This window comes from Amphibalanus amphitrite, unplaced genomic scaffold (assembly GCF_019059575.1).
Source record: "Amphibalanus amphitrite isolate SeventyFive unplaced genomic scaffold, NRLGWU_Aamphi_draft 000072F_arrow, whole genome shotgun sequence".
Lineage (NCBI taxonomy): Eukaryota > Metazoa > Arthropoda > Thecostraca > Balanomorpha > Balanidae > Amphibalanus > Amphibalanus amphitrite.
The window spans coordinates 531,406-556,485 of record NW_024881568.1 but is presented as its reverse complement, the minus strand read 5'-3'; the positions used below and the strand labels follow the sequence as shown (position 1 = coordinate 556,485).

General features: G+C 49.2%; 1 protein-coding gene and 1 long non-coding RNA gene across 3 annotated transcripts in view; one reads left to right on the top strand and one right to left on the bottom strand.

The window, feature by feature from the left end:
- Positions 1–344: 344 nt before the first annotated feature.
- On the bottom strand, positions 345–3,872 carry LOC122379106. Of its 2 annotated transcripts, none has more exons than XR_006256126.1 (4): positions 3,797–3,872; positions 3,460–3,621; positions 1,217–1,344; positions 345–616 (listed from the first exon to the last, which is right to left on the bottom strand). It is a non-coding gene; the product is annotated as an uncharacterized LOC122379106 (long non-coding RNA). The 2 variants fall into 2 exon arrangements; XR_006256125.1 differs by having other exon boundaries at positions 3,736–3,849.
- The window catches only part of LOC122379104 (monocarboxylate transporter 2-like), a 69,929-nt gene continuing 45,508 nt past the window's right edge, over positions 660–25,080 (top strand). Inside the window, exons 1-2 of the mRNA XM_043361035.1 lie at positions 660–961; positions 21,307–22,003. Coding sequence (XP_043216970.1) covers positions 21,601–22,003 — 403 coding nt within the window. The 5' untranslated portion in view covers positions 660–961; positions 21,307–21,600. The remainder of the gene's footprint in view (positions 962–21,306; positions 22,004–25,080) is intronic.

The window sequence follows — 25,080 nt, the reverse complement described above, 5'->3', positions numbered from 1 at the left end:
CGCCATGTAGGGCTGCTGGGACAAAATGAATGTCAACTCCTAACCTCCATAGTCCCCCAACCCTTTCCCGCTCAATTCTGGTAAGTATACCTTTTTTAGCTGCGTGAATATTCTTCTAGTTTTTTTTTTCTCAAGCACCTGTTTCAACTTTCATGATTATAAACGTACACGCTCGGAATGTTATACATATATATAGTTAGTGCGTTTGATGTTCGTGACCGAATCGGAAGGTAGCTGATCTCTGCACTGCCCCGGCTTTTGTGACTTGCTGGATTTCTCCAGTTGGTTTGATTTTCTCCTTGAATGCCTGGTAAATAAGAGATCAGTATCGATTGTTCATTTAACCATGAATAATCAACGAATCGCCTATCGGGATTATACGGATATCACCAGTCACGAATTTCACGTAAACTGACTCAGCTCAACTCAATCACGACTCTTTTCTAGTTTGCTAACCAGATTTGAAACCTTATCTGATCAATATATTACCGTAGGTGCGAATAAATGGCACGGATCTTCGTTAGCCAAAGCATTTGCGGTCTTTCGCGCACTCCTCGATTTTCATTGCAGTCAGTCAGCTGTGCAGGTGAGTTTCCCGCTCTGGCCGCCAGGGGCGCTGTCGGCGGGAGAGCTCTGTGAGCCGACGTCGGTCCCACGTTAGTACTGGACGGGGTGCGGTGGAGGTCCGTCTCCCATGTGCCGCCTGAGAGTGACGGGACCTGGTGATGGTCAGAGAGGTCCACAGAGGTGCGCTGAGGCTGGAGCCGTGTGCTAGGACAGAGGAGGGTCGATTTATGACCGAGGACCTGCGAGGAGACCCCGACACCTGTGCGTGGGAAACAACTCCACACAGTGTCAGTGATATTGCGAACGGGTGGTGATATACGGTGCCGTCCACCGATCCGATACAGGGTGTGGAATATCTGTGGAGTCGTAGCATCGAGAATCAAGAGTCGAGAAGGTAATGTCGAAACGGATTCAAGAAGAAACGCTTGACTCCAGTTCAAAAATTTCATAAAACGGCAATTCAATAAGCAATGCGAGACATAACAACCAAATGGGGCACCGGATAGGGGAATTTCCGTGCTCCTCTGCTGATTTGGTGGGCATTGGACCTCGGTGCTCAGTACCGAAGTACCGCTCACACCTTTTTGCTCTCGTGCTGCCTCTCGGGGTCTCGGCATGACCAATCGCCAATGGCTCGGTCTGTACTTACTTCAGTTAAACGCTCCTTAAACAGCTCCCGGACGTCCATGGCGCACTTCCGTTGACGTTTCATCTGCTATCCGCGGTGATCCCACAACTTCGGTGGACCTCCGACCAAACGCGTGCGAACGCGGCTGTCTGCAAGGGCGCAGAACTAGCTGTATGGGCACAGAGCTGTCCGTATGGGCACAGAGCCGTCTGCGACTCCGTATGGTCACAGAGCTGTCCGTATGGACACAAATATATCCTTATTGACGCAGAGATGTCCGTAAGGGTGCAGAGCTGCCATGATGGGCGCAGGGCTGCCTGTACGGGTGTAGAACTGCCATTGTATTGGCGCATTCCAATGATTTTTTTTTTTTTATAGATAACCTGCCGATCTTGCTTGATTAACCCTCGCCCTGGCAGGGGGGGTGGATGCGACCCCCCTAAGGTTTTTCAAAGATAGCGTAAAAACGGCGGCGCGCAGCGCCGCCAAATTTGGCACAGCCTATGGGGCAGCCTTTTTACATATAACCTGAAAATTTCAGGTCCGGGTGACCTTGGGTCAGGTCACCAGGTCAGAAAAACCGGTACAAGGTCATGGTCAAATTTCAATTTTCTTTTTGCACCTGTCCAACTCACAGTTTTGGACTGATTTCCTTCAAACTTTCAGGATGTGCTAAGTTCACCGAGTTGTATATCATATAGTTCGGGTTTTTGATGTCACTGACCTGAGGTCAGTTAGAGGTCATTACGTCGAAATGTTAAGCCTATGGGAAAATACTAAATTCGGAAAATACTGGAGATATCCGATTCGTTCTATCACTTTTGTGCTTTGAAACCACAGTACTTAACAACAGGTCACTTGGTGCTTATTTGTTTGGTGTACCTACTTATCCATGGGTCAGGTCAAATGAGGTCAACTGAGGTCAAATGACGTTTTTGCCAATAACTTGGCACATAATAACAGTAGAGCTTAAAAAATGGTGTCATTGTGTTCCTGGTGATCAGTCAAATATAATGAGATGCGATATGATGCAATTTGGTTAACTTGAACTTAATTAATTAATTAAAGTTTACTTAAAAATTAAGAAAAACTTCAGGTACACTTAAGCAAGCAAAAAGTACATCATTCGACGCGCCTTGACGTGGTGAGTTCACTGTTCACTGGTGTTTTTCTTTTTTCTCTATCCTTATTAGATCAAAAGTTATAAGCGAAAAACTTTTGACCTGTTTTTAGCGATTTTTTTACATTTATACCCCCCAAAACCCCCTAAATATTGACCTAGAGCAACCAAATTTGCACAGGGGCGAGAACTCCAGGGGGTTCACCTACCTACCAAATTTGGTGTTTCTAGGTGCCATGGAGCCAATCGCGAGGGGGGTCGCATCGACCCCCCCCCCCCTGCCAGGCCGTGTTATAAAAAATGCCCTGCCAGGGCGAGGGTTAAGCTGCATTCGCTACTAAGTCCCGAAAACTCCTACTATATAGTGAACATTATCCCAAAATACCAATGTTATTCGTGATAAGCTATATTTGAATTATATAATTATATTTTGACTTTCAATATTTGAATGACGTTTCATTCAGTATACAGTCTATGTGCCCTTAACAATGTCAAATTACGGCAAATATGTTGAAACCACCTGAACCATAATCTTTAGTTAGGCGATAAACAGAAACATATTATTTGTTTCGAAAATGGGTATTAAACGTATCTGGTACTGATTGGTGATTGCACCCTTCTGCAGTTAGGCTTTGCCATGGTTTCATTAAAATTTTGGATACTTAAATTCAACCATCACACCTTTTTTCTAGCTAATCTACATAAAAAGTTTCATTTGAGATGTGTCACAGGTCACCACAGATAATAATTATCTAAAGAGACTATCATCATGGCCATGGGCAATTCTAATATTTTTAGAGCAGATAATATACTGTTAAGAATGATGGATATAGATCAGTGGTAATAATCAATGTTATTACACAATTAGTTCACTTATTTCCTCATTTAATGATTCCTAATTGAAGTACTGCTCTAATGAGCCCTAGATAAATTTACCGTCATCGCCGCATTATTTAGATTTATTACAGAGAATGCAGGCAAATTGAGCGCTAGATCTCCAATTGAAGCATGCATTAGGCTACGTGAAATAATAAGGGGATCATTTTTCACTTTGATCATACTCTTAATTAGATGTAAAGGGCAGAAGGCGACCCTTCGTGCGAATAGGACTATCAAGTAGGTACGAAAAGTCACCATCACTTACCAATAACGTTGTATTTCGAGTTAACACCACGACTAAACTCCTACAGCCTTTCTTGCAGCTGCACTGGTGAGCTGCAGGTCGGGAAGGAGCCAGCTTATTCAGACGTCTTATTAGCAGCTTTGTTGAGGTTTTTAATTTTCGCAATAACTTTTAATGTTGTCCCTGTAAGATAAGATTGATAATGTAGCTGGGGCCTGAACATAATCGCACTGACAAGTCACAAATGTAACACAAAAGCAAGCAAGACATTGAACATGCCACTGAGTAGGTAGTTACATGGTTAAGATAAAGGCGTAGAGGCCGTAATCGTTTGTATTATTTTAACAAGTGTTTCGACCTGAATGGCGCGTCCTACGTGCAGAAAGTGAGTGAATGTTTAACAGGTGTTTATTCCATTTTGTTTGAGTGAAATTGGGTGAATCTAAATGTCGAAGAATCCTAGAGGCAATTTATCGAACTGATTGATGCTACCCTATTCCTGGCGGGCTCCGCCGGGACAAGAAACTGGCGGGGGGGGGGGGGGCCGATTCGGCCCCCCCCCTGAGATCTCGAGAACGAAGCAAGATAGCGACAAGCGGTAAACGGCATCGGATACGCACGGTCAAGATCTACAATTTTTACAAAGGTCATTTTCAGGTCAGGTCAAAGATGACGTCACAGGGGTCGAAAAAGTCAAAATGGCGGCGCTAGATATGGAGAGAGTTTTTCTCGAATAACTTTCGAATTAGTCAAGATAGGAACAAACTAAGGGCATCATCGTGATCCTCTCGTCAATCCGCATCGAATGATATATATGTTGACCTCGAAAGGTCAAGGTCAAAGGTTGACCTCAGGTCACGTGACCTCGAGGTCATCATGTATATCATTCGATGCGTCTTGACGAGCTGAACACAATGAGACCATCCACGCGTCTGTATCTTGTTCCTGTACGGAGTTATTGGCCAAAAACCTTTGGTGACCTTTGATGACGTCACATGACCTCACAGCTGCCCAACAGCAAAACAAACCTCAAGGTAGTGAAGGTTGATCGTATATGAAGTCATGTATGGTATATGGGGCCATTCCGACCCGTTTTAGTGGTAAAAAGAGGGAGTTGATTTTTCCCCCATTGACGAGGTCGCGAAACTGACCTGACCTTAGGTCACCGATATCAAAATTCCGAGATATACAAATTGCACATACTGGTATCCTAACTAAAGCCTGAAGAGAAGAAATTGATCGGTCAAAAACTCTAGCTCTGGCGTGATTGCAAACTTTTCTGAGGTAGGGTCACCAAACCGCCTCTGGTGACCTGACCTGAGGTCAGATCAACTCAAAATTTTCAGACATGTTGCGTAGAAGCCTTTTAGGAAAAGTCAGAAAATTTGAGCTTCCTAGCTCAACGCGTTTGGGAGAAATAACCAAAAAACCTCAGGGGGGGGGGGCTCCTGAGCCCTATTCCCCCGCCAGGAATAGGGTTAAGAGTTCGTCACCAAATAACTGCACGCTAACTGAAACAAGACACTTCCGGCTTTTGTGGATCAAACATTCTCTGCTTTTGTAATGAAAAATCTTGGCGACATGATTGAGAGCTCCTCGTTGGATTGCATTTAGTGATCATATCGTCATCAGTCACGGCCGCCCAACTAGTTCACCCAGCCTGCTGACGCCGAACATAACTCGGGCACCGAATCGCGTCCGGTTTAAAAGTCGCATTTGTTGCCGTCGTCCGTCACAGGCCAGTGGGTTGGGTTCGGCCGCCCGGTTACCAACTGGGCCCGGCTCTCGGACCATTATTGGTACACCGCGCACAGCACGGGCAACGGGCACTGGACAGGCGGGCAGTCTCCGCCCGCATGTACTGTGTAATGTTTTGTACAGAAGGTCTACAAAATAAGTCCTCTCCGTATGCGGGCAGTTGGCGCCTGAGTAGCGCTCAGGCGCTAACTGCCCACTGGTGACCCGCTTACGGCGGGGACTTATTTTGTAGACCTTCTGTACAGAAGGCTACCATACTCCAGTCGGAAGTGCAGGGGCTTACATTATTAACGGCTTATGTAATTAAATTATGAGCTTACACATCATACCTACAAAACAGATCGCACCATTCGGTGTTCAATCTCTGTATAAATACACTGTAAAAAAGTATGGCACCCATGTCAAAAACCAGCTCTCCCTGTCCCTGTACCGGCTTATTTTAAGAAGGCTAAATGGTTGCTGAGGTTAAGCACCCGTGTCGAAAAATAGCTCCCTGTACCGGCTTATTTTATGCACCCTAAATTGGTGCAACCATTTAGGGTGCCTAAATTAATTTTTGAATTGGTGTTATTTTTTTACAGTGTATGTAAGTACAGTCGTCCACTTCTCGGGACATGTGCAGTCTGCATACCCCGACCCAATGACTTTTCTCGCGGTTCACGGCTCCCTGGCCCGCCGTGCCGCCGTGGCCACTGGTCAGTAATGCATCATCGTCTGTTAGTGGGTGTCGGCCATTCAATACATCATCGCCGGCAGTCTCCGCCCGTTCCGTACCCCGCTCCACCTGCTAATCGTGCCGGTCATCTCCGGAGTACCCTGGTCACTCCGAGGCAGCTGCTGAATATCGCAGAGACATCATGGTCATATGCCAAACCATGCATCCGCCCGCTTATGTCATGCCTGTTTTGTGATGCGATCAACAGCATCGAATCGGATGTTGGACAACTTTTCTGGACCCGCTCGTCCATTCCATTCACATGCCGACTGGCAGGATAGAAGTGAAGATAAGCGGTCACCTGAACAACAGGTTTTGGAATGGTAAGCGACAGGCGGATACTTTATTGCTTGTAACGGTCTCTGTTCCACAAGTCTGAAGTCCAGGCTGTTTCCGTTTATTTATTACACTTTTCCACTGGCTGACCACCTCAATTCTGCATCTACCCCGAATGGTACCCTATCGTCGACAGAACCCTCTCCCCGTCATCCACTATTCATGCCACCCCCGCCATACGCCGTCCAAATTGCAGTGAGTGTTGAACCACCGTCTCGATAGTTCCGGCCCGGTGCCTAGTCCTACATTTGTGTCAGCGCATCGGTGGGCCGATCGTCCTGCCTGAAGTTGACAATTTACGGGTGACGGAGACAGGTGGAGAGGGTCGTCCACGTCGGCAGACCAGACCAAACCAGACCAGACCAGACCTATGCATAGCTGGCGGCTGAGGGGCTCCGGTCCAGAGCGCTGGCCAGTCGGAGTTACCCTTTTCAACAATAGGAACTTCTCTGCACAACTTCTGTTACGCGGCGTTTCCGATTAATGTATTGATATTTCGATGTGATGATGCGATGTTGAGTTTGATTGGCATGTCGTGGTTTCCTTCCTGTTTCCTTTGGTTCTCTTCCTGTTTTCTTTGTTCTGCATCATCGCCGCCGCGTAACGCCTCTCACGCTCGCCCGTCAGTTTGTCGGCAGATCATTAAGCAGTTTAGATTCCCAAAGCCCAAAATGCATAAAAGCAACAAGCTGTCGTGACTGACTAATTTTGTTAAAGTCTGAATTGTGTCAATTTGCACTCTCATATCTCGGTAAACGTTCAGTGCCTACGCATCATAGGTAAATTAAACCAAACAAAGCGCACCAATAATGCCAGGAAAACTCAATAGCCCCATTTACTGTTCAGCTACAAGCACGTTACGGAACTGTGAAGACAGAGGGAGGGAGAGAGAGGGAGAGTGAAAGAGAGAGAATAAGAGTGAGTGAGTGAGTGAGTGAGAGAGAGAGAGAGAGAGAGAGAGAGGGAGAGAGGGAGAGAGAGAGAGAGGGAGAGAGAGAGAGGGAGGGAGAGAGAGAGAGAGAGAGAGAGAGAGAGAGGGAGAGAGAGAGAGGAGGCTGTTTAGTTTCGACAACTATCGATTCGGCGTTCATGCCATAAAACGGCTAGCGGACACGACGAGTGATCACGGCCACACTTGTCCAAGTACCGGTTTCCTCTCGAAACTTGTCGACTTTGGTGACCTGATGAGACTTTGTTAGACGCGCGGAGAGAACAGGCTAAAGGCAAGTTACTAATTCGTTCGTTCCGAGCTAAAGTTGTATCGGTCAAGTACGTGTGGTGACACTTGTCAATTCTGTACTGGGTGGAACGAGACAACAATCACAATAAAATGACGCCTCGCCGGTCCTGCGGCGCGCGCGGCTCGGCGCGGCTGTAAAACGATTACCGATTTGGATTGTTACCAAGCGATGAGTGCAGTGGCACCTGCACACTGTCGGTCGGCTGTACTGAGAGCCGTGCTATTCTCTCTGGGATTGCGTATCGATTTCACTGTTCAGCGTCATAAACGAGCAGCTGGTGATGCTGTGCGACTGGTGGACACGCCCGGGCAATACAGGCCCACTCAGAGCGGTCATAAACAATATCGATCAAGGGTAGTTCATCTGACTTTTTGGCAAGTGTTTAATGGTCGGGATGGGCAGCTAGCATCATTATCTCTGGGCTTCCGCAACTGACATTATTACATTCATGCACCTCTCGTTCATTATCCAGGTCATCCTGGAAGCAGCCTATAGCCCAAAATTGACTACAGAGTGGGCCTACTCTGAAGGCAATTAGGAGCTTCCGTGATGAGCTAGTAATAACCACATTCACACAGCAACCATACTTCGGAAGTGGATCCCAGAAATTAGTAGCCCCCTCCATGCGGCTAATCATGGCACCACCATACAGCCCCGTTACATGCGATACCCTTTGTCGTGACCTATTGCGGGTCACGGAACTCTAACCACCTCGGGAGTACGCCCGGAACATCTTCAATACCTCGGGAATCGCCCGGAATATCTTGCCACCTCGGGAGTACGCCCGGAACATCTGTAACACCTCGGGAATCGCCCGGAATATCTTACCACCTCGGGAGCACGCCCGGAACACCTGTAACACCTCGGGAATCGCCCGGAATATCTTGCCACCTCGGGAGTACGCCCGGAACATCTGTAACACTTCGGGAATCGCCCGGAATATCTTACCACCTCGGGAGTACGCCCGGAACACCTGTAACACCTCGGGAATCGCCCGGAATATCTTACCACCTCGGGAGTACGCCCGGAACATCTTTAACACCTCGGGAATCGCCCGGAATAACCTTACCACCTCGGGAGTACGCCCGGAACATCTGTAACACCTCGGGAATCGCCCGGAATATCTTACCACCTCGGGAGTACGCCCGGAACATCTGTAACACCTCGGGAATCGCCCGGAATAACCACCACGAAATTCACCCGGATATCAAACAACGGCGTCAACGTAAAGCATCACCCCTCATCTGGGCGAGCGAATCAGACACGCACACTGCGCCGCCGCTTCTCACCAGGGGCGGCGCAGGGAATCGAACAACGACGCCTGCCCGTCTCGCCGCCGTATTACGACGGTGCGGGCCCAAAACTGGATCTGACCTTCAGCCAGCCAATGGCATGACCCCAGACATTCGGAAATGGGTGGAGACATGCAGCTGATATCTCATGCAACGACCAACACTGCCTTAAGTACAAATGCGCTGCTCTGACCCCAACAGAGAGACCCATATCTTATTTCTCATTCCCCGACAATTGGAAAAGTGTAATCCAGTCGATTGTGTATACCGTACCAACACGCTTCAGCTCGCTTCCATGGAGAGGTAATTACGGCCACGCATGGCCAGCCGTCGCTGTCTCATTTATGGGGGGCAGTAAACCCAGCGCTCACAGAGCAGTCAGGAGATCTGGGCTGGTGCTGTAGAAACTTTACAGTAAATAGGCGTCACACACTATTACATGTGACCTAGAAGTGGACTCGTCGCATCTCTCACTGGCGCAGGGCATGATGTCAATAATGACAATTAATAGTAATAATCTACCCCATTCGATATAATGGTAACAACTGGACTATTTCCTGGTAAGGGCGGCTGGTGTAACGCCAGGCCGTATATGTATCTCTTAACCACTACAATTGTTGTCCCGTAAATTAGTCGCTGAATAGAGGAATGGAGCCAACTGACAATGATTGTTTATCTTATTGACTTGGTCCCAATATCGTTCGGTTATCTGCTGCACTAACAATTTACATAAATGATAACGATGCGGCGTCCCCTACTAAATGGCTGACACTAAATAGGCGAACCGGCGCGCCTGGAATTCTGTTGAGTTTGGCGGAGTGATATTGACGTAGTTTACTAAATATGCCAGACGCACTGAATGTCAATTAGGTGAATGGTCCTTCAGCAAGTATAGGACATTACTAAATGATAATGATACGGCGTCCCCGAAACTAAGCGGCTGCCACTAATAGGGTGAACGGCGCGTCTGGAATTTTACGGAATTAGCCCAAGTGATATTGACGTAGTAAACCAAATCTACCAGTCACACTGAACGACAATAAAAGGGTTCTTCAACCAAGAACAACAGAACAGGTTGACAATAGAATAAATTGACTTCTACGTAATGCCCCTTTGGCATCAATTTCACTGCTGAGAGCCACTGTACCGAAATGTAGCATTCATCACAAAATTAAAGCGGGCGTCACTTTACGTTTTAAGGGGAAGTTAACTAGTAGTAAAACTAGACACTATATCTGTTCCTGATCATGCGTTTTCTATGCCTGGGTTTCATCTAGAAAACGTGCCTTTACCGAGAAATAGTAAAGTTGGAAACCAACGTACTCCGCACTTAACCATGACGTATTATATGAAATAGAATGCAAAACGTTCAGCCGCAAAACATTGAATGCGTGTATAGGGCGTAATTGACTGACAGCATTGCGTAATTTGCTTTGTTGGAAACGTAGGAGTTTATGATAGTAATAAATAATTAAGCCAGAATGGTTCATTGTTTTACATCGCTGCCCGTTCACACGATTGTAACTACGAAAAAGTAGTACCAGGGGGGATTTTCAGTTTATGGCGGAAATTACCTGACATGTTTGCTTAAACTTCCGAAACTTCGTATAATAGAGCGTTCTGGGTTCGTTGTCAATTTGCAAGGTTTTCTTGGTGAAATAGTTAGTAATTTATAAGGTTGTCGTAACTTGTTTGTAACATGTTGAGAGGTTTCGTGGATTGTAATCACGATTGTTAGTATATTACGGTCTGTAACTCAAGTTTTCATTACTTTTCGTTATTTACTTCAGTTCTGTTAAAATCAGCCTTTGATTTTTAATTCATCAATAATGAACTTACTGCAAAGTTTCTGAGTACCACGCTATTGTAAAGTATGCTAGTACAAAATGAAATATGGCTCTCGTCAATGTAGGAGGGAATGTGGCGAAACATGTTTAGTTCGAACCGCGGAAATCAGTAAATCGGCAGGGCCGGTTACTTGAACGATTTTATTGCCACCATGGTATACCGGTTTCGATTTGGCTCAGTGAATTATAATTGTACACAATCCATTGAATTACTTGTTGCAGATTTTTAGAACCCTAAATTACTCGACAATATACGTTAATCCGTTAACGAGTCATCTACGAAAAACAAAACAGAAACATCGAACGCTCAATCATTACTTCAAATCTGGGAAGGTGTTTCATTTTGAACCTCCTTGAGCTGCAATTGATGAATAAGCGAACTGAGACCTACTAGCAAGTAACAACTATCCGGATAATTGCGAATGCATACAGGAAAACTACCGTCAAATGGCATGCTGAGCTCTGAAGATTTTTTTTAAAACAAGATGTTGATTACGGAAATTATCTGGTATTGTCAGTTGACGTCATCCAAGCGTTAGTATGAGCTAATGACGACAGGTTAATAGCAAAGTAATAAGAGGACAACCCCCAGATCCTCAACGCTCAAATCGACCCACTCCCCTTGATATTCGACCGAGATATATCATTTGTTAGCCTTGCTACCCAATTATAGACCACAATTTCTGAAACCCGATCTACTCTACTCATCTACCCGACCTCGTCAACCCATCGCTTCGATCATCTCCCTTTCGTTATAGCCCCTCATTCGCCATCATAGTCTAGTTTCGTCAGTGGGTTATATTGTATGTTACGTGCTAATTTCAGGAGGAGGGAGTAGGGGTGGCAGTGGGAGCACGACATATTTGACATGCACAATCCGCGTCATACACACGTGAATGCACACAGACATAAACTAACTTCAGAGCAAGCGAAGGCGTTATAGTGGGTACAAGATTTGCACAACTCTTTATGACGACGTTAACAGTACGCACACAAAAATGATGCAGAAGTCTGAACTCCACGAGTAAGTGACCATTTACCGAGATATTTGAATCAATTGACAGGTTCAGATTTTAAGTTAGTGGGCCAAAAATAAAGCATTCGATAGGCTGGAGAATCTAATGCCGCCGAATGACCGGCGACGCGCTGCCGGACTTACATGATAGTTGTCGGTCGCAGGGGGGTCAAGAAGCCGACCAGTCAGCCCCGATTCTCACACCGAACGATCACACACCGCGAATGACTGACAGTCCTCCAGCGTGAGTGAACGAATGTGTAGTGTCCCCGCGTCCGCGTCGCCGCTGCTTTTATAGGGAGCAGCGAAGCGAATCGATTGGAATCGATCGGCCCACACGGCTCGGAGATAGGGCAGCGTGTTACATGAAACTCGGTTCGAAAGAAAGTACGGCGTGTCACATCAGAAACAACCTTGGAAAAATTCCGTCCTCGGAATTTCGAAAAAAAATGTGATAACATCGATTTCGGTTCAAAAGAAAGTACGGCGTGTCACATCAGAAACAACCTTGGAAAAATTCCGTCCTCGGAATTTCGAAAAAAGGTGATAACATCGATATCGAAAGAAAGTACGGCTCGCAACTAGTCTTCCTGTTTTCTTTGTTCAACATCATCGCCGCCGCGTAACGCCTCTCACGCTCGCCCGTCAGTTTGTCGGCAGATCATTAAGCAGTTTAGATTCCCAAAGCCCAAAATGCATAAAAGCAACAAGCTGTCGTGACTGACTAATTTTGTTAAAGTCTGAATTGTGTCAATTTGCACTCTCATATCTCGGTAAACGTTCAGTGCCTACGCATCATAGGTAAATTAAACCAAACAAAGCGCACCAATAATGCCAGGAAAACTCAATAGCCCCATTTACTGTTCAGCTACAAGCACGTTACGGAACTGTGAAGACAGAGGGAGGGAGAGAGAGGGAGAGTGAAAGAGAGAGAATAAGAGTGAGTGAGTGAGTGAGTGAGAGAGAGAGAGAGAGAGAGAGAGGGAGAGAGGGAGAGAGAGAGAGAGAGGGAGAGAGAGAGAGGGAGGGAGAGAGAGAGAGAGAGAGAGAGAGAGAGAGAGAGAGAGAGAGGGAGAGAGAGAGAGGAGGCTGTTTAGTTTCGACAACTATCGATTCGGCGTTCATGCCATAAAACGGCTAGCGGACACGACGAGTGATCACGGCCACACTTGTCCAAGTACCGGTTTCCTCTCGAAACTTGTCGACTTTGGTGACCTGATGAGACTTTGTTAGACGCGCGGAGAGAACAGGCTAAAGGCAAGTTACTAATTCGTTCGTTCCGAGCTAAAGTTGTATCGGTCAAGTACGTGTGGTGACACTTGTCAATTCTGTACTGGGTGGAACGAGACAACAATCACAATAAAATGACGCCTCGCCGGTCCTGCGGCGCGCGCGGCTCGGCGCGGCTGTAAAACGATTACCGATTTGGATTGTTACCAAGCGATGAGTGCAGTGGCACCTGCACACTGTCGGTCGGCTGTACTGAGAGCCGTGCTATTCTCTCTGGGATTGCGTATCGATTTCACTGTTCAGCGTCATAAACGAGCAGCTGGTGATGCTGTGCGACTGGTGGACACGCCCGGGCAATACAGGCCCACTCAGAGCGGTCATAAACAATATCTATCAAGGGTAGTTCATCTGACTTTTTGGCAAGTGTTTAATGGTCGGGATGGGCAGCTAGCATCATTATCTCTGGGCTTCCGCAACTGACATTATTACATTCATGCACCTCTCGTTCATTATCCAGGTCATCCTGGAAGCAGCCTATAGCCCAAAATTGACTACAGAGTGGGCCTACTCTGAAGGCAATTAGGAGCTTCCGTGATGAGCTAGTAATAACCACATTCACACAGCAACCATACTTCGGAAGTGGATCCCAGAAATTAGTAGCCCCCTCCATGCGGCTAATCATGGCACCACCATACAGCCCCGTTACATGCGATACCCTTTGTCGTGACCTATTGCGGGTCACGGAACTCTAACCACCTCGGGAGTACGCCCGGAACATCTTCAATACCTCGGGAATCGCCCGGAATATCTTGCCACCTCGGGAGTACGCCCGGAACATCTGTAACACCTCGGGAATCGCCCGGAATATCTTACCACCTCGGGAGCACGCCCGGAACACCTGTAACACCTCGGGAATCGCCCGGAATATCTTGCCACCTCGGGAGTACGCCCGGAACATCTGTAACACTTCGGGAATCGCCCGGAATATCTTACCACCTCGGGAGTACGCCCGGAACACCTGTAACACCTCGGGAATCGCCCGGAATATCTTACCACCTCGGGAGTACGCCCGGAACATCTTTAACACCTCGGGAATCGCCCGGAATAACCTTACCACCTCGGGAGTACGCCCGGAACATCTGTAACACCTCGGGAATCGCCCGGAATATCTTACCACCTCGGGAGTACGCCCGGAACATCTGTAACACCTCGGGAATCGCCCGGAATAACCACCACGAAATTCACCCGGATATCAAACAACGGCGTCAACGTAAAGCATCACCCCTCATCTGGGCGAGCGAATCAGACACGCACACTGCGCCGCCGCTTCTCACCAGGGGCGGCGCAGGGAATCGAACAACGACGCCTGCCCGTCTCGCCGCCGTATTACGACGGTACGGGCCCAAAACTGGATCTGACCTTCAGCCAGCCAATGGCATGACCCCAGACATTCGGAAATGGGTGGAGACATGCAGCTGATATCTCATGCAACGACCAACACTGCCTTAAGTACAAATGCGCTGCTCTGACCCCAACAGAGAGACCCATATCTTATTTCTCATTCCCCGACAATTGGAAAAGTGTAATCCAGTCGATTGTGTATACCGTACCAACACGCTTCAGCTCGCTTCCATGGAGAGGTAATTACGGCCACGCATGGCCAGCCGTCGCTGTCTCATTTATGGGGGGCAGTAAACCCAGCGCTCACAGAGCAGTCAGGAGATCTGGGCTGGTGCTGTAGAAACTTTACAGTAAATAGGCGTCACACACTATTACATGTGACCTAGAAGTGGACTCGTCGCATCTCTCACTGGCGCAGGGCATGATGTCAATAATGACAATTAATAGTAATAATCTACCCCATTCGATATAATGGTAACAACTGGACTATTTCCTGGTAAGGGCGGCTGGTGTAACGCCAGGCCGTATATGTATCTCTTAACCACTACAATTGTTGTCCCGTAAATTAGTCGCTGAATAGAGGAATGGAGCCAACTGACAATGATTGTTTATCTTATTGACTTGGTCCCAATATCGTTCGGTTATCTGCTGCACTAACAATTTACATAAATGATAACGATGCGGCGTCCCCTACTAAATGGCTGACACTAAATAGGCGAACCGGCGCGCCTGGAATTCTGTTGAGTTTGGCGGAGTGATATTGACGTAGTTTACTAAATATGCCAGACGCACTGAATGTCAATTAGGTGAATGGTCCTTCAGCAAGTATAGGACATTACTAAATGATAATGATACGGCGTCCCCGAAACTAAGCGGCTGCCACTAATAGGGTGAACGGCGCGTCTGGAATTTTACGGAATTAGCCCAAGTGATATTGACGTAGTAAACCAAATCTACCAGTCACACTGAACGACAATAAAAGGGTTCTTCAACCAAGAACAACAGAACAGGTTGACAATAGAATAAATTGACTTCTACGTAATGCCCCTTTGGCATCAATTTCACTGCTGAGAGCCACTGTACCGAAATGTAGCATTCATCACAAAATTAAAGCGGGCGTCACTTTACGTTTTAAGGGGAAGTTAACTAGTAGTAAAACTAGACACTATATCTGTTCCTGATCATGCGTTTTCTATGCCTGGGTTTCATCTAGAAAACGTGCCTTTACCGAGAAATAGTAAAGTTGGAAACCAACGTACTCCGCACTTAACCATGACGTATTATATGAAATAGAACGCAAAACGTTCAGCCGCAAAACATTGAATGCGTGTATAGGGCGTAATTGACTGACAGCATTGCGTAATTTGCTTTGTTGGAAACGTAGGAGTTTATGATAGTAATAAATAATTAAGCCAGAATGGTTCATTGTTTTACATCGCTGCCCGTTCACACGATTGTAACTACGAAAAAGTAGTACCAGGGGGGATTTTCAGTTTATGGCGGAAATTACCTGACATGTTTGCTTAAACTTCCGAAACTTCGTATAATAGAGCGTTCTGGGTTCGTTGTCAATTTGCAAGGTTTTCTTGGTGAAATAGTTAGTAATTTATAAGGTTGTCGTAACTTGTTTGTAACATGTTGAGAGGTTTCGTGGATTGTAATCACGATTGTTAGTATATTACGGTCTGTAACTCAAGTTTTCATTACTTTTCGTTATTTACTTCAGTTCTGTTAAAATCAGCCTTTGATTTTTAATTCATCAATAATGAACTTACTGCAAAGTTTCTGAGTACCACGCTATTGTAAAGTATGCTAGTACAAAATGAAATATGGCTCTCGTCAATGTAGGAGGGAATGTGGCGAAACATGTTTAGTTCGAACCGCGGAAATCAGTAAATCGGCAGGGCCGGTTACTTGAACGATTTTATTGCCACCATGGTATACCGGTTTCGATTTGGCTCAGTGAATTATAATTGTACACAATCCATTGAATTACTTGTTGCAGATTTTTAGAACCCTAAATTACTCGACAATATACGTTAATCCGTTAACGAGTCATCTACGAAAAACAAAACAGAAACATCGAACGCTCAATCATTACTTCAAATCTGGGAAGGTGTTTCATTTTGAACCTCCTTGAGCTGCAATTGATGAATAAGCGAACTGAGACCTACTAGCAAGTAACAACTATCCGGATAATTGCGAATGCATACAGGAAAACTACCGTCAAATGGCATGCTGAGCTCTGAAGATTTTTTTTAAAACAAGATGTTGATTACGGAAATTATCTGGTATTGTCAGTTGACGTCATCCAAGCGTTAGTATGAGCTAATGACGACAGGTTAATAGCAAAGTAATAAGAGGACAACCCCCAGATCCTCAACGCTCAAATCGACCCACTCCCCTTGATATTCGACCGAGATATATCATTTGTTAGCCTTGCTACCCAATTATAGACCACAATTTCTGAAACCCGATCTACTCTACTCATCTACCCGACCTCGTCAACCCATCGCTTCGATCATCTCCCTTTCGTTATAGCCCCTCATTCGCCATCATAGTCTAGTTTCGTCAGTGGGTTATATTGTATGTTACGTGCTAATTTCAGGAGGAGGGAGTAGGGGTGGCAGTGGGAGCACGACATATTTGACATGCACAATCCGCGTCATACACACGTGAATGCACACAGACATAAACTAACTTCAGAGCAAGCGAAGGCGTTATAGTGGGTACAAGATTTGCACAACTCTTTATGACGACGTTAACAGTACGCACACAAAAATGATGCAGAAGTCTGAACTCCACGAGTAAGTGACCATTTACCGAGATATTTGAATCAATTGACAGGTTCAGATTTTAAGTTAGTGGGCCAAAAATAAAGCATTCGATAGGCTGGAGAATCTAATGCCGCCGAATGACCGGCGACGCGCTGCCGGACTTACATGATAGTTGTCGGTCGCAGGGGGGTCAAGAAGCCGACCAGTCAGCCCCGATTCTCACACCGAACGATCACACACCGCGAATGACTGACAGTCCTCCAGCGTGAGTGAACGAATGTGTAGTGTCCCCGCGTCCGCGTCGCCGCTGCTTTTATAGGGAGCAGCGAAGCGAATCGATTGGAATCGATCGGCCCACACGGCTCGGAGATAGGGCAGCGTGTTACATGAAACTCGGTTCGAAAGAAAGTACGGCGTGTCACATCAGAAACAACCTTGGAAAAATTCCGTCCTCGGAATTTCGAAAAAAAATGTGATAACATCGATTTCGGTTCAAAAGAAAGTACGGCGTGTCACACTTCCATCGGCGCCACCCAGTTCCTCATCCGTTCAGGTGACATCTCACCATGTGCTGAGCTCGGCTCTCCCAGCCGCCTCGCCTCCAGCGGGCCCGCTCCGCCTCCGCGGTGATAATTGACGTCCCACCGGCCGCAGAGGCGTGCCGGGACTCCCGCGAGCGAGCGGCGCCGTCGGGTGGAACAGCCTCTCAATGAGGCATTTGCTGCAGTAAAAGCAATGACAAGATCTGCCGGCCGGCTCGGCCGGCGGCGAGCTGATGTGTTCGCTGATAGAGCGTCATTTGCATGGCCGCGACGGACCGGTGTGACGCCGAGTCCCCAGGGAGGGCAGTGGGTTCGATCGAGGGCTGTTAAGTGGTTAACAGTTGGGGTAGCAGCAGGTCTAACAGCTCAGGGCGATTCGGCATTGAGTGGCGGTCGGTTCGGCTGGGTTCACTGAGTCCGGTTGTATTGCAGAAAGAGAGGAAGAGGAAAAGAGGAAGGGACGGAGGGAGGGACGCGAGCTGTCGCTTAACACACTTTAGAAACGTGCAGCGTGACATATTACACCATGTCAAAAGCCACGCAGCTTTGTGCGTGAATACCAATGCCCAATTATTTGCTACCGCTATACCAGATACCTTGTTCGATTGACCAAGCTCCCAATGACCAAAGCAAGTGAAGACGCAGCCCCGACACCGGGCATAATGAAAGTACCTTTTGGCTTTTCCCACGGCGCTGGGATGGGCGGCTTCAGACAGACTATGGCACAGCGAATGTGAGAGACGTCCGCAAGCTCCAGTTATCAGGTAGCTATCTCCTCTGGCAGCTGGTGTGATATCCAGCAGGCACTATAAATTTGATATAACAACGGCGAAGACTGGCAGACAAATGGCGGTTCACGCTGCGATTTTAGATAGCAGTAACAGCAGAAGCCCAAACAAGCACAAGAGCTGTACCTATATATGTTGGTACTGCTGAGCTGCAACCAGCCCATCCCCATTTGCTAAAACCCGACAAGATATGATCTGAAAACAATAAAACACGAAAGAACGTACCTTCGTTATTGTCGAATCGTGAAAGCTATTCGAATATCCTTGGAACTTGTCTTTAGAAAATCGCCTTCATTTTGAAGAAGTCGTGCAACGTTTGCGCTTGCTGCTCACTCGCTGAGGCATTTTCACTTGTTAATTTTATCGTTTCTTTTGTTACCGTGTGAACATGAAGCGGACCCAGCCTTGCGTGCGATTTCATTGCGTTGAGCCGCTCAACAAGAGCGGCGTAGAACTGAAGTTAAACCAGTTTAACTATTTACATGGGACTGAAATTAGCACGAACGCAGCTCAGACGTCACGTGAGAGGGACTTGTTGTTAATTGATTTCTTAATGAATGATTGTTCCAGGGAAAATTTGTCTTCATGACTGTCTTCTACAATGGAGCGAAGACGAATTACCCTGGTAAATGAACTTTATCTGCAATAGTAAATCTGATGGCGCTGAAATAGAATGCCTTGTAGGAACTATTGTGTGCCCCAACAATTAGAGAATTCCACCGCCTGAATCAGCTCACCGCCCTCTTCACACTAGGTGGCATCAGATTAGCTGCACGATTATTACGTCAGCAGAGAGTTGATAGTCCCGACTAATTCGAGCCCGATCTTTGATTGGTCCGCGACAGAACAATCTGAAGTGTTCTCGCACAGTTAGTAGGAGATATGCAGATGTAACAGTCGAGAGACTGCAGTTCCATGTGCAGATGCACAAGGCTACGTGCAGTGCAGTTCTGTTGCAATAGATTTAAAGAAAAAAAAGCTGAAGTTGCATTGACCTCTCTTGTAAGAAAATGATGGAACCGAAGTAATGCGTGAATACCAAGTGTCGTCATTGTCGTCGGCAGTCAGCTTACCACTTACGAAACAATGCAAATAAATATGATTTACTCTAACAGGGAGATTCCTATAATCAAATTTATACGTTTTTTCTTAAACTATCAGTTACCTTCTTACTTAGACTGGGTGATTCAATGTTTTGACAACGCTACGTTACCTAATCTGCAGCTTTCATTGTGACTTGAGGTGAAGTGGCATTGCGTTAGCACTCTGCCTTACCAAACTTCATCCTCGGTACGAGATCTATTTCCTGAGCAGCTACCAGCGAACAGGGCTGCATAATTAATAGATATTTCATTTCATTGTTCGCCAAACGCCACGCTTCTCACGTTCTGTCCTCTAACTCAACATGATGCGCTCGCAACTGCCGAACATGATGCGCTCGGCGTGGGCGATTCCCATGCTTTTAGAGGGATGGGCGCGCGGTGTGCAATCACCGCTTCGTATTGCGGCTCCGTCCCGCCCTTTGACCTCTCTTCCTGTGCAGGGGCGTGGCCGTATTACTTCTCATATCCGGAACGAGCTCAGGAGGTGCTAGTTAGACCGCGTAACTGGAACGAATGGCATGCCGCTCAGTGTGGCACACTTCTGTTCGCTGCTCCTTTGCTTCGATACGTTTGACTGCAGATTAAAAATCCGAGACAGCCGAACAACAAGGGGCGGGAAACGGTCCAGTTAAAGCAGTGACATGGTTTCCGTCGCCAGCGGTATGTCTGGTCCGAGCCCGGTCTGGTTAATTCGCTCAGAAAGCTGTCATCAAACGATGGGCAGTCGATAGCGGAACGTTTACAGATCGATTCCGATGGTCACGGCGCGTGAGGCTGGCCAGGCTCCAGCTGGCCACTGGGTTGCGGAGCGACCGGTGGTCTCACTGCAGCACGTTTAGTGCGACTGGGAAACCGCTCCCGGATCTAAATCAAGGTTCTGCAAGGACCAAAGGCCAATCGCAAATGGCGAAATAAAGTGCAGTTGCATTACTAGCAATCACGGGTGGTGGGCGGGACAAAGGGCACGCGGCCGGCGGTGGCCCGCGGTCGGGGCTGCCGTGCTGAATGACTCTCGGAGTCGCAGGTGTCCGACGACACTGAATGGCTGCTGCGGCCGGCGGCCGACCATTAATTGATCTATCAGCCGCGATCGCCGCCACCCGGCCACCAATCACCACAGCCTCGGGCGGCGGCGGCTGCAGCGCGCCGGCATGCAGCAGCGCAGGCTGCGGCGAAAGCGGCGCGCTCGTGTGCCGCGGTCCGCGCGGCGCGCTCTTCAAAGGCGCCGGTCGGAGGCTCTCACGGCTGGAATCGCGGTGTCGGGCGCTGCGGCGCTCCCAACACCAACACTGACGCCACTGGGGCATCGTGGGCGTGTTATGGTAGCCGGGTCGGACGGCGATGCGCCGGGGGCTCTGCCGCTATACCCCGTTGCGACACCGCGGCCGGCTTGACCCACAGTGTCGTCGCCAAGGCTGGCGCTGATGACACACCGCCAGTGTCGTGAATCAAGTGTCGCATGGCTGAAAGGAGACTCCTTTTTACCTGTCACACAATTTAGTGCGGTGCGAAAGCTGGTGCAAGTCATCTTTGGCAAACGGGGCCGAAGTGCCGCCCACAAAGCGGCAGCATCGTAAAGGCGTTCGTCCAGGGTGGTTTGAATGTCCGACGCGGCCACCCGGCGCGACGGCCGACTCTAAAGTATAAATCATCGCCGTCAGATAGCTCCATCGGCCATTGGCGCTGCCCGTGAGAGGCTGTACGAGAGCAATCGGAGGCGCCGCGTGGCGCTCGGACAATGTCATCGGCGGGCGCCGGCGGCGCATTGCCGTGACGCCGTCAAAGCTCACGGTCCAATCTCATTTCGTGTCGCGGCTCTGCAGGCGCGGAGGGTGCTCAGGGCCGAGAGTGAGGACGCTGCAGGTGCCGAGCACCGCAGCAGGCGGCTACTCCGCTACTGGTGAGCACAGCTGAGACGTCGCCAGCTGCTTGAAGAAAGAACGGAACCCGCTGAAGAGAAACTGCTTGAAGAATTAATTAAGATCTTCACACCATCAGTGTTCCAGCTCGTTGAAGAGAAGTTAGCGGGACCGGCGGCGAGGACCTCGCTCGCGATGCAGCGCGGCCGGCCGGCGCCGCTGCCCCCTCAGCGCTGACGGGGCGCCGGGCGGACGGCGATGGACCCTCCGAGTGTGGGCTCGGCCGGCTCGGCCGCCGGGCCCACGCTGGGCGCCGGCGGGATGCGCCTGTCGCGCTCCTCCTCGCTGCCGTCGCTGGGCCGGCGGCCGCTGGAGCGGCAGATGAGCGGCCTCAGCGGACTGGCCGACTCGGGCCTGGAGTCAGAGCCGGTGAGCGGCGAGCGGCTGGTGGGCCCGCCGAGCCGACCCACCTCGGCGGCGCCGGGCCGGCGCGTGGTGACGGCCACCATGGCGCAGCACTACTACCTGGAGGGTGGCTGGGGCTGGGTGGTGGTCGTCTGCCACCTGCTCACCAACGTCACCGTGCACGGCCTGCAGCTGAGCGTGGGCATCCTGGCGCGGCCCGTCACCGCCTGCTTCCACCAGACACCCAGCGCGCTAGGTGAGTCCGCACGCCCCCGCGGCGCCCGGGGGCTCGGGAACGGGGACGGAGCCATGCACGCGTGCGGCTCTGTCGTGAGCCGTGGGTGGCGAACAGCCATAGAGAACAGACGGCTCATGTGTCATGTGTGTGGTAAATGGGATGGGAGGCTCACGACGCCAGTGTACCGCTCGGAGAGGGGACATCGGACGCGACATCGTGACGCTGGGGACGCTGATGACGCCGTGACGCTGATATCGCGGCAGTCGTCAGCGTCAGGGCCGGCCCAGCCGTGCCGGGCCGTATCTCGCGAGCAGTGACGTCGTTAGCCCCCGCCGGCGTCTGGCGCCGGCCGATGGTCCGTCCCAGGGCCGATCGTATCGGGCCGGGTGTCGGTGGCAGGTCGGGGCGAAATACAGCCCGCCGCGGTCTGCACCGCTGTCACTGCCGGCCAAGCGGTGCCGCCGTCTGTGCACTAAACCAATCCTAACCATTAACGGATGGTTAATGGCGCCGTTACGGGGCCGATAGCGGAGAGCAACGGGTTATCGGGGCCTGATGTGCATGTATATGTGGCTCTGAATGTACACATGGCCCTGCGCTGGCTGGTCCGCTCAGATAAAGCTACTGCAACGCATTTCGTGCACATCATACAAGCACATAGAGATGGCGAATGTTTCATTTGGGTCAGCAAATCTGCTCCAACAGCTGGAGCAGTGCTCTTTTGATAGCTGAGCTGTGTTTCAATTTCAATGTCGTCAGTACGTCAGTGTAGCCGTGGCCAGGCCACGGCCCTCGATTCAGATCGCGATATCGCTTAAAAGTCCAAGCACATCTCATATTTCCTCGGTAGAAAATTGTTATAACTTATAATTAATACTTTTTGTGATTCAGTGGCGCTGATCATGGCACAGACAAGAAACTATATCGATTATAGTTGAAGTTACTTGATATAAAACTTGATTATAAACTGATTTGCTACTGTGACATTTAATGTTCCAGATTCGCCTGCTGGCATAGTGTATTATGTCATCATGTTTGATGCATCCTTTTATAACAGAAGGATGAAGGAAGCATGAGAAGCAAGTATTCGTTGCCTTCGTCACGCTTGTTTTAGGTTTGACGACGTGACCCCAACACTCAGGGTGCCTTACGTCCTACACGCAGGGTCGCTGCGTTAGTGCCGGTATCGGTATGTTGTGCTGTGCCAAAGTTCAGAACCTGTGCTCAGAGGACACCCTCCATTCATGTGTCTGCTCTCGTCCGAAGGAGGTGAAAAGGTCCGCCTCCGCACTGACCGCATATTGTGCTGCTTTTTACCCACAAACTCGGACCGCGCTCATCTGAGGCGTACGCGTTTTTCTGACGTTATTTGCGTCAGCTGTGGTTAGCTATAATGGACTGAACCCGGTCGGACTGAGGCATTTGAATACGAATTCCGCGAGCGTTGCCGAGTTATAAATGGACAGACCCGAGCCAGGAAGGCATTATCATCCCGTGACTGATGGTACCGCGCATAGGGTCCGCTATCAACCGATAAGCTATACCTACCTAGCAACAGGCATGCACGTCCCTGCAAAGGCAAATACCTACACATTGCACGGAGTCTACCTCACTCTCCCAATTAGGTACTGATAGTGCATCGACAAACCTAGGACGATTACTGATGTATTGATGCTTACACATGAACCCGCAGTATGTACATAGGTACTTAATATTCTTTCGAACATGTTTATGCTTAGAATGTGGGCGTGAAAGAGGATTCTTATCCAGTGATAATATGGAGACCGTGGTGAAAGAAAGGCTCCCAAACTCATTACTTATGGCTGTAAAGTAATGTTCTCACAAGATCATTTGCTGACATCCGTATCTAACGATGACTCGGTGATAATGGCGCTCAGAATGACCCCACTCGGGGCTGTCCGGTGTCCGCGGACCATCTCCGGCGGTAGCACAATGGCCGGCTGACGGGCGGTGGCCTCCAGATCTCCCACTGTGCCGCCCCAGCGAGACACCCCCTCCCCTCCGTGACGGGCCGGCGGCAGCACAATGTGCGCACTGCGCGCCCACCAGTGACGCTGCACGGGGCGGGTCACTGCGAGTGTCTCACTGTGTCAGAGACGGAACGGTTCAGGCAGACATTCGGTAATCCACTATTGTTCTTCAACGCAGCTACAGAATCACGTCGCAGTTTGATTTCAGCAATGCAGAGATGGAACTCAAATTGGGAGGCCGAGTAGTTTAAATACGACAAAAAGGAAACGGGCCTTGCTCGAACATAATGAAGCGTGTTCTGAATTGGATCAAAGGACGCCAGATCGATTTTGGAACCGAAACGGGACTAAACCTTTTGACGTCCCAAAACCGTATTTATAATTACCAGAACCGGATCGAAATGGATCCACACTGGTTCTAAGCAAATTGGTGGACTGGACTGTATGTAGTCGTACCGGAACCGTAATCGGACTTGGATATGTACTGGGTTGGAGCGGACTTTTATAGCACCTTGATGGATCAGAAACCAATAGTCACGGACCCGAGCCCAGATCGGACCTATGTAGACCGGACCGAGACCGGACCCAGACCCCACCCAGACCAGACGTAGACCGGACCCAGACCGGACCCAGACCCGACCTGTACTGGGACCAGAGGAAGACTACCAGCAATACCGCACCTGGATGAGGGAATTCTGGACAAAATCGAGCCAGGACCAGCACCGGATCGTGACGAACCGGATCAGTACCGGCATGTGTATAGCACTGCACTGCACAGTAGCCAGTCGCGTCAGTGCGGCACTTTTTTACGGGACGTTTCGCCCATTCACAGACTCCAGGGGGCGGCCACAGGGACAAAGGGCCGCGGCCGACACATTAAAAGGTCCTGACAGCCGGCGTGTCATCCATCTCCTTTGCTCCGAGAGGCGGCCGGGTGGGCGGCGTGCATAGATTTGCCCTGCGGCGGTGGGTGGTCGGTCTCCGAGGGCGGTGTCGGGGGCGGCGAGGTGGCCGAGGGAATTACTGGAGCGGGCGGAGGAGAGAGGGTGAAGTGGCGGGGATAGGAGTGGTAGGGTGTAGAGGATGGGATTGGGAGCGATGGAG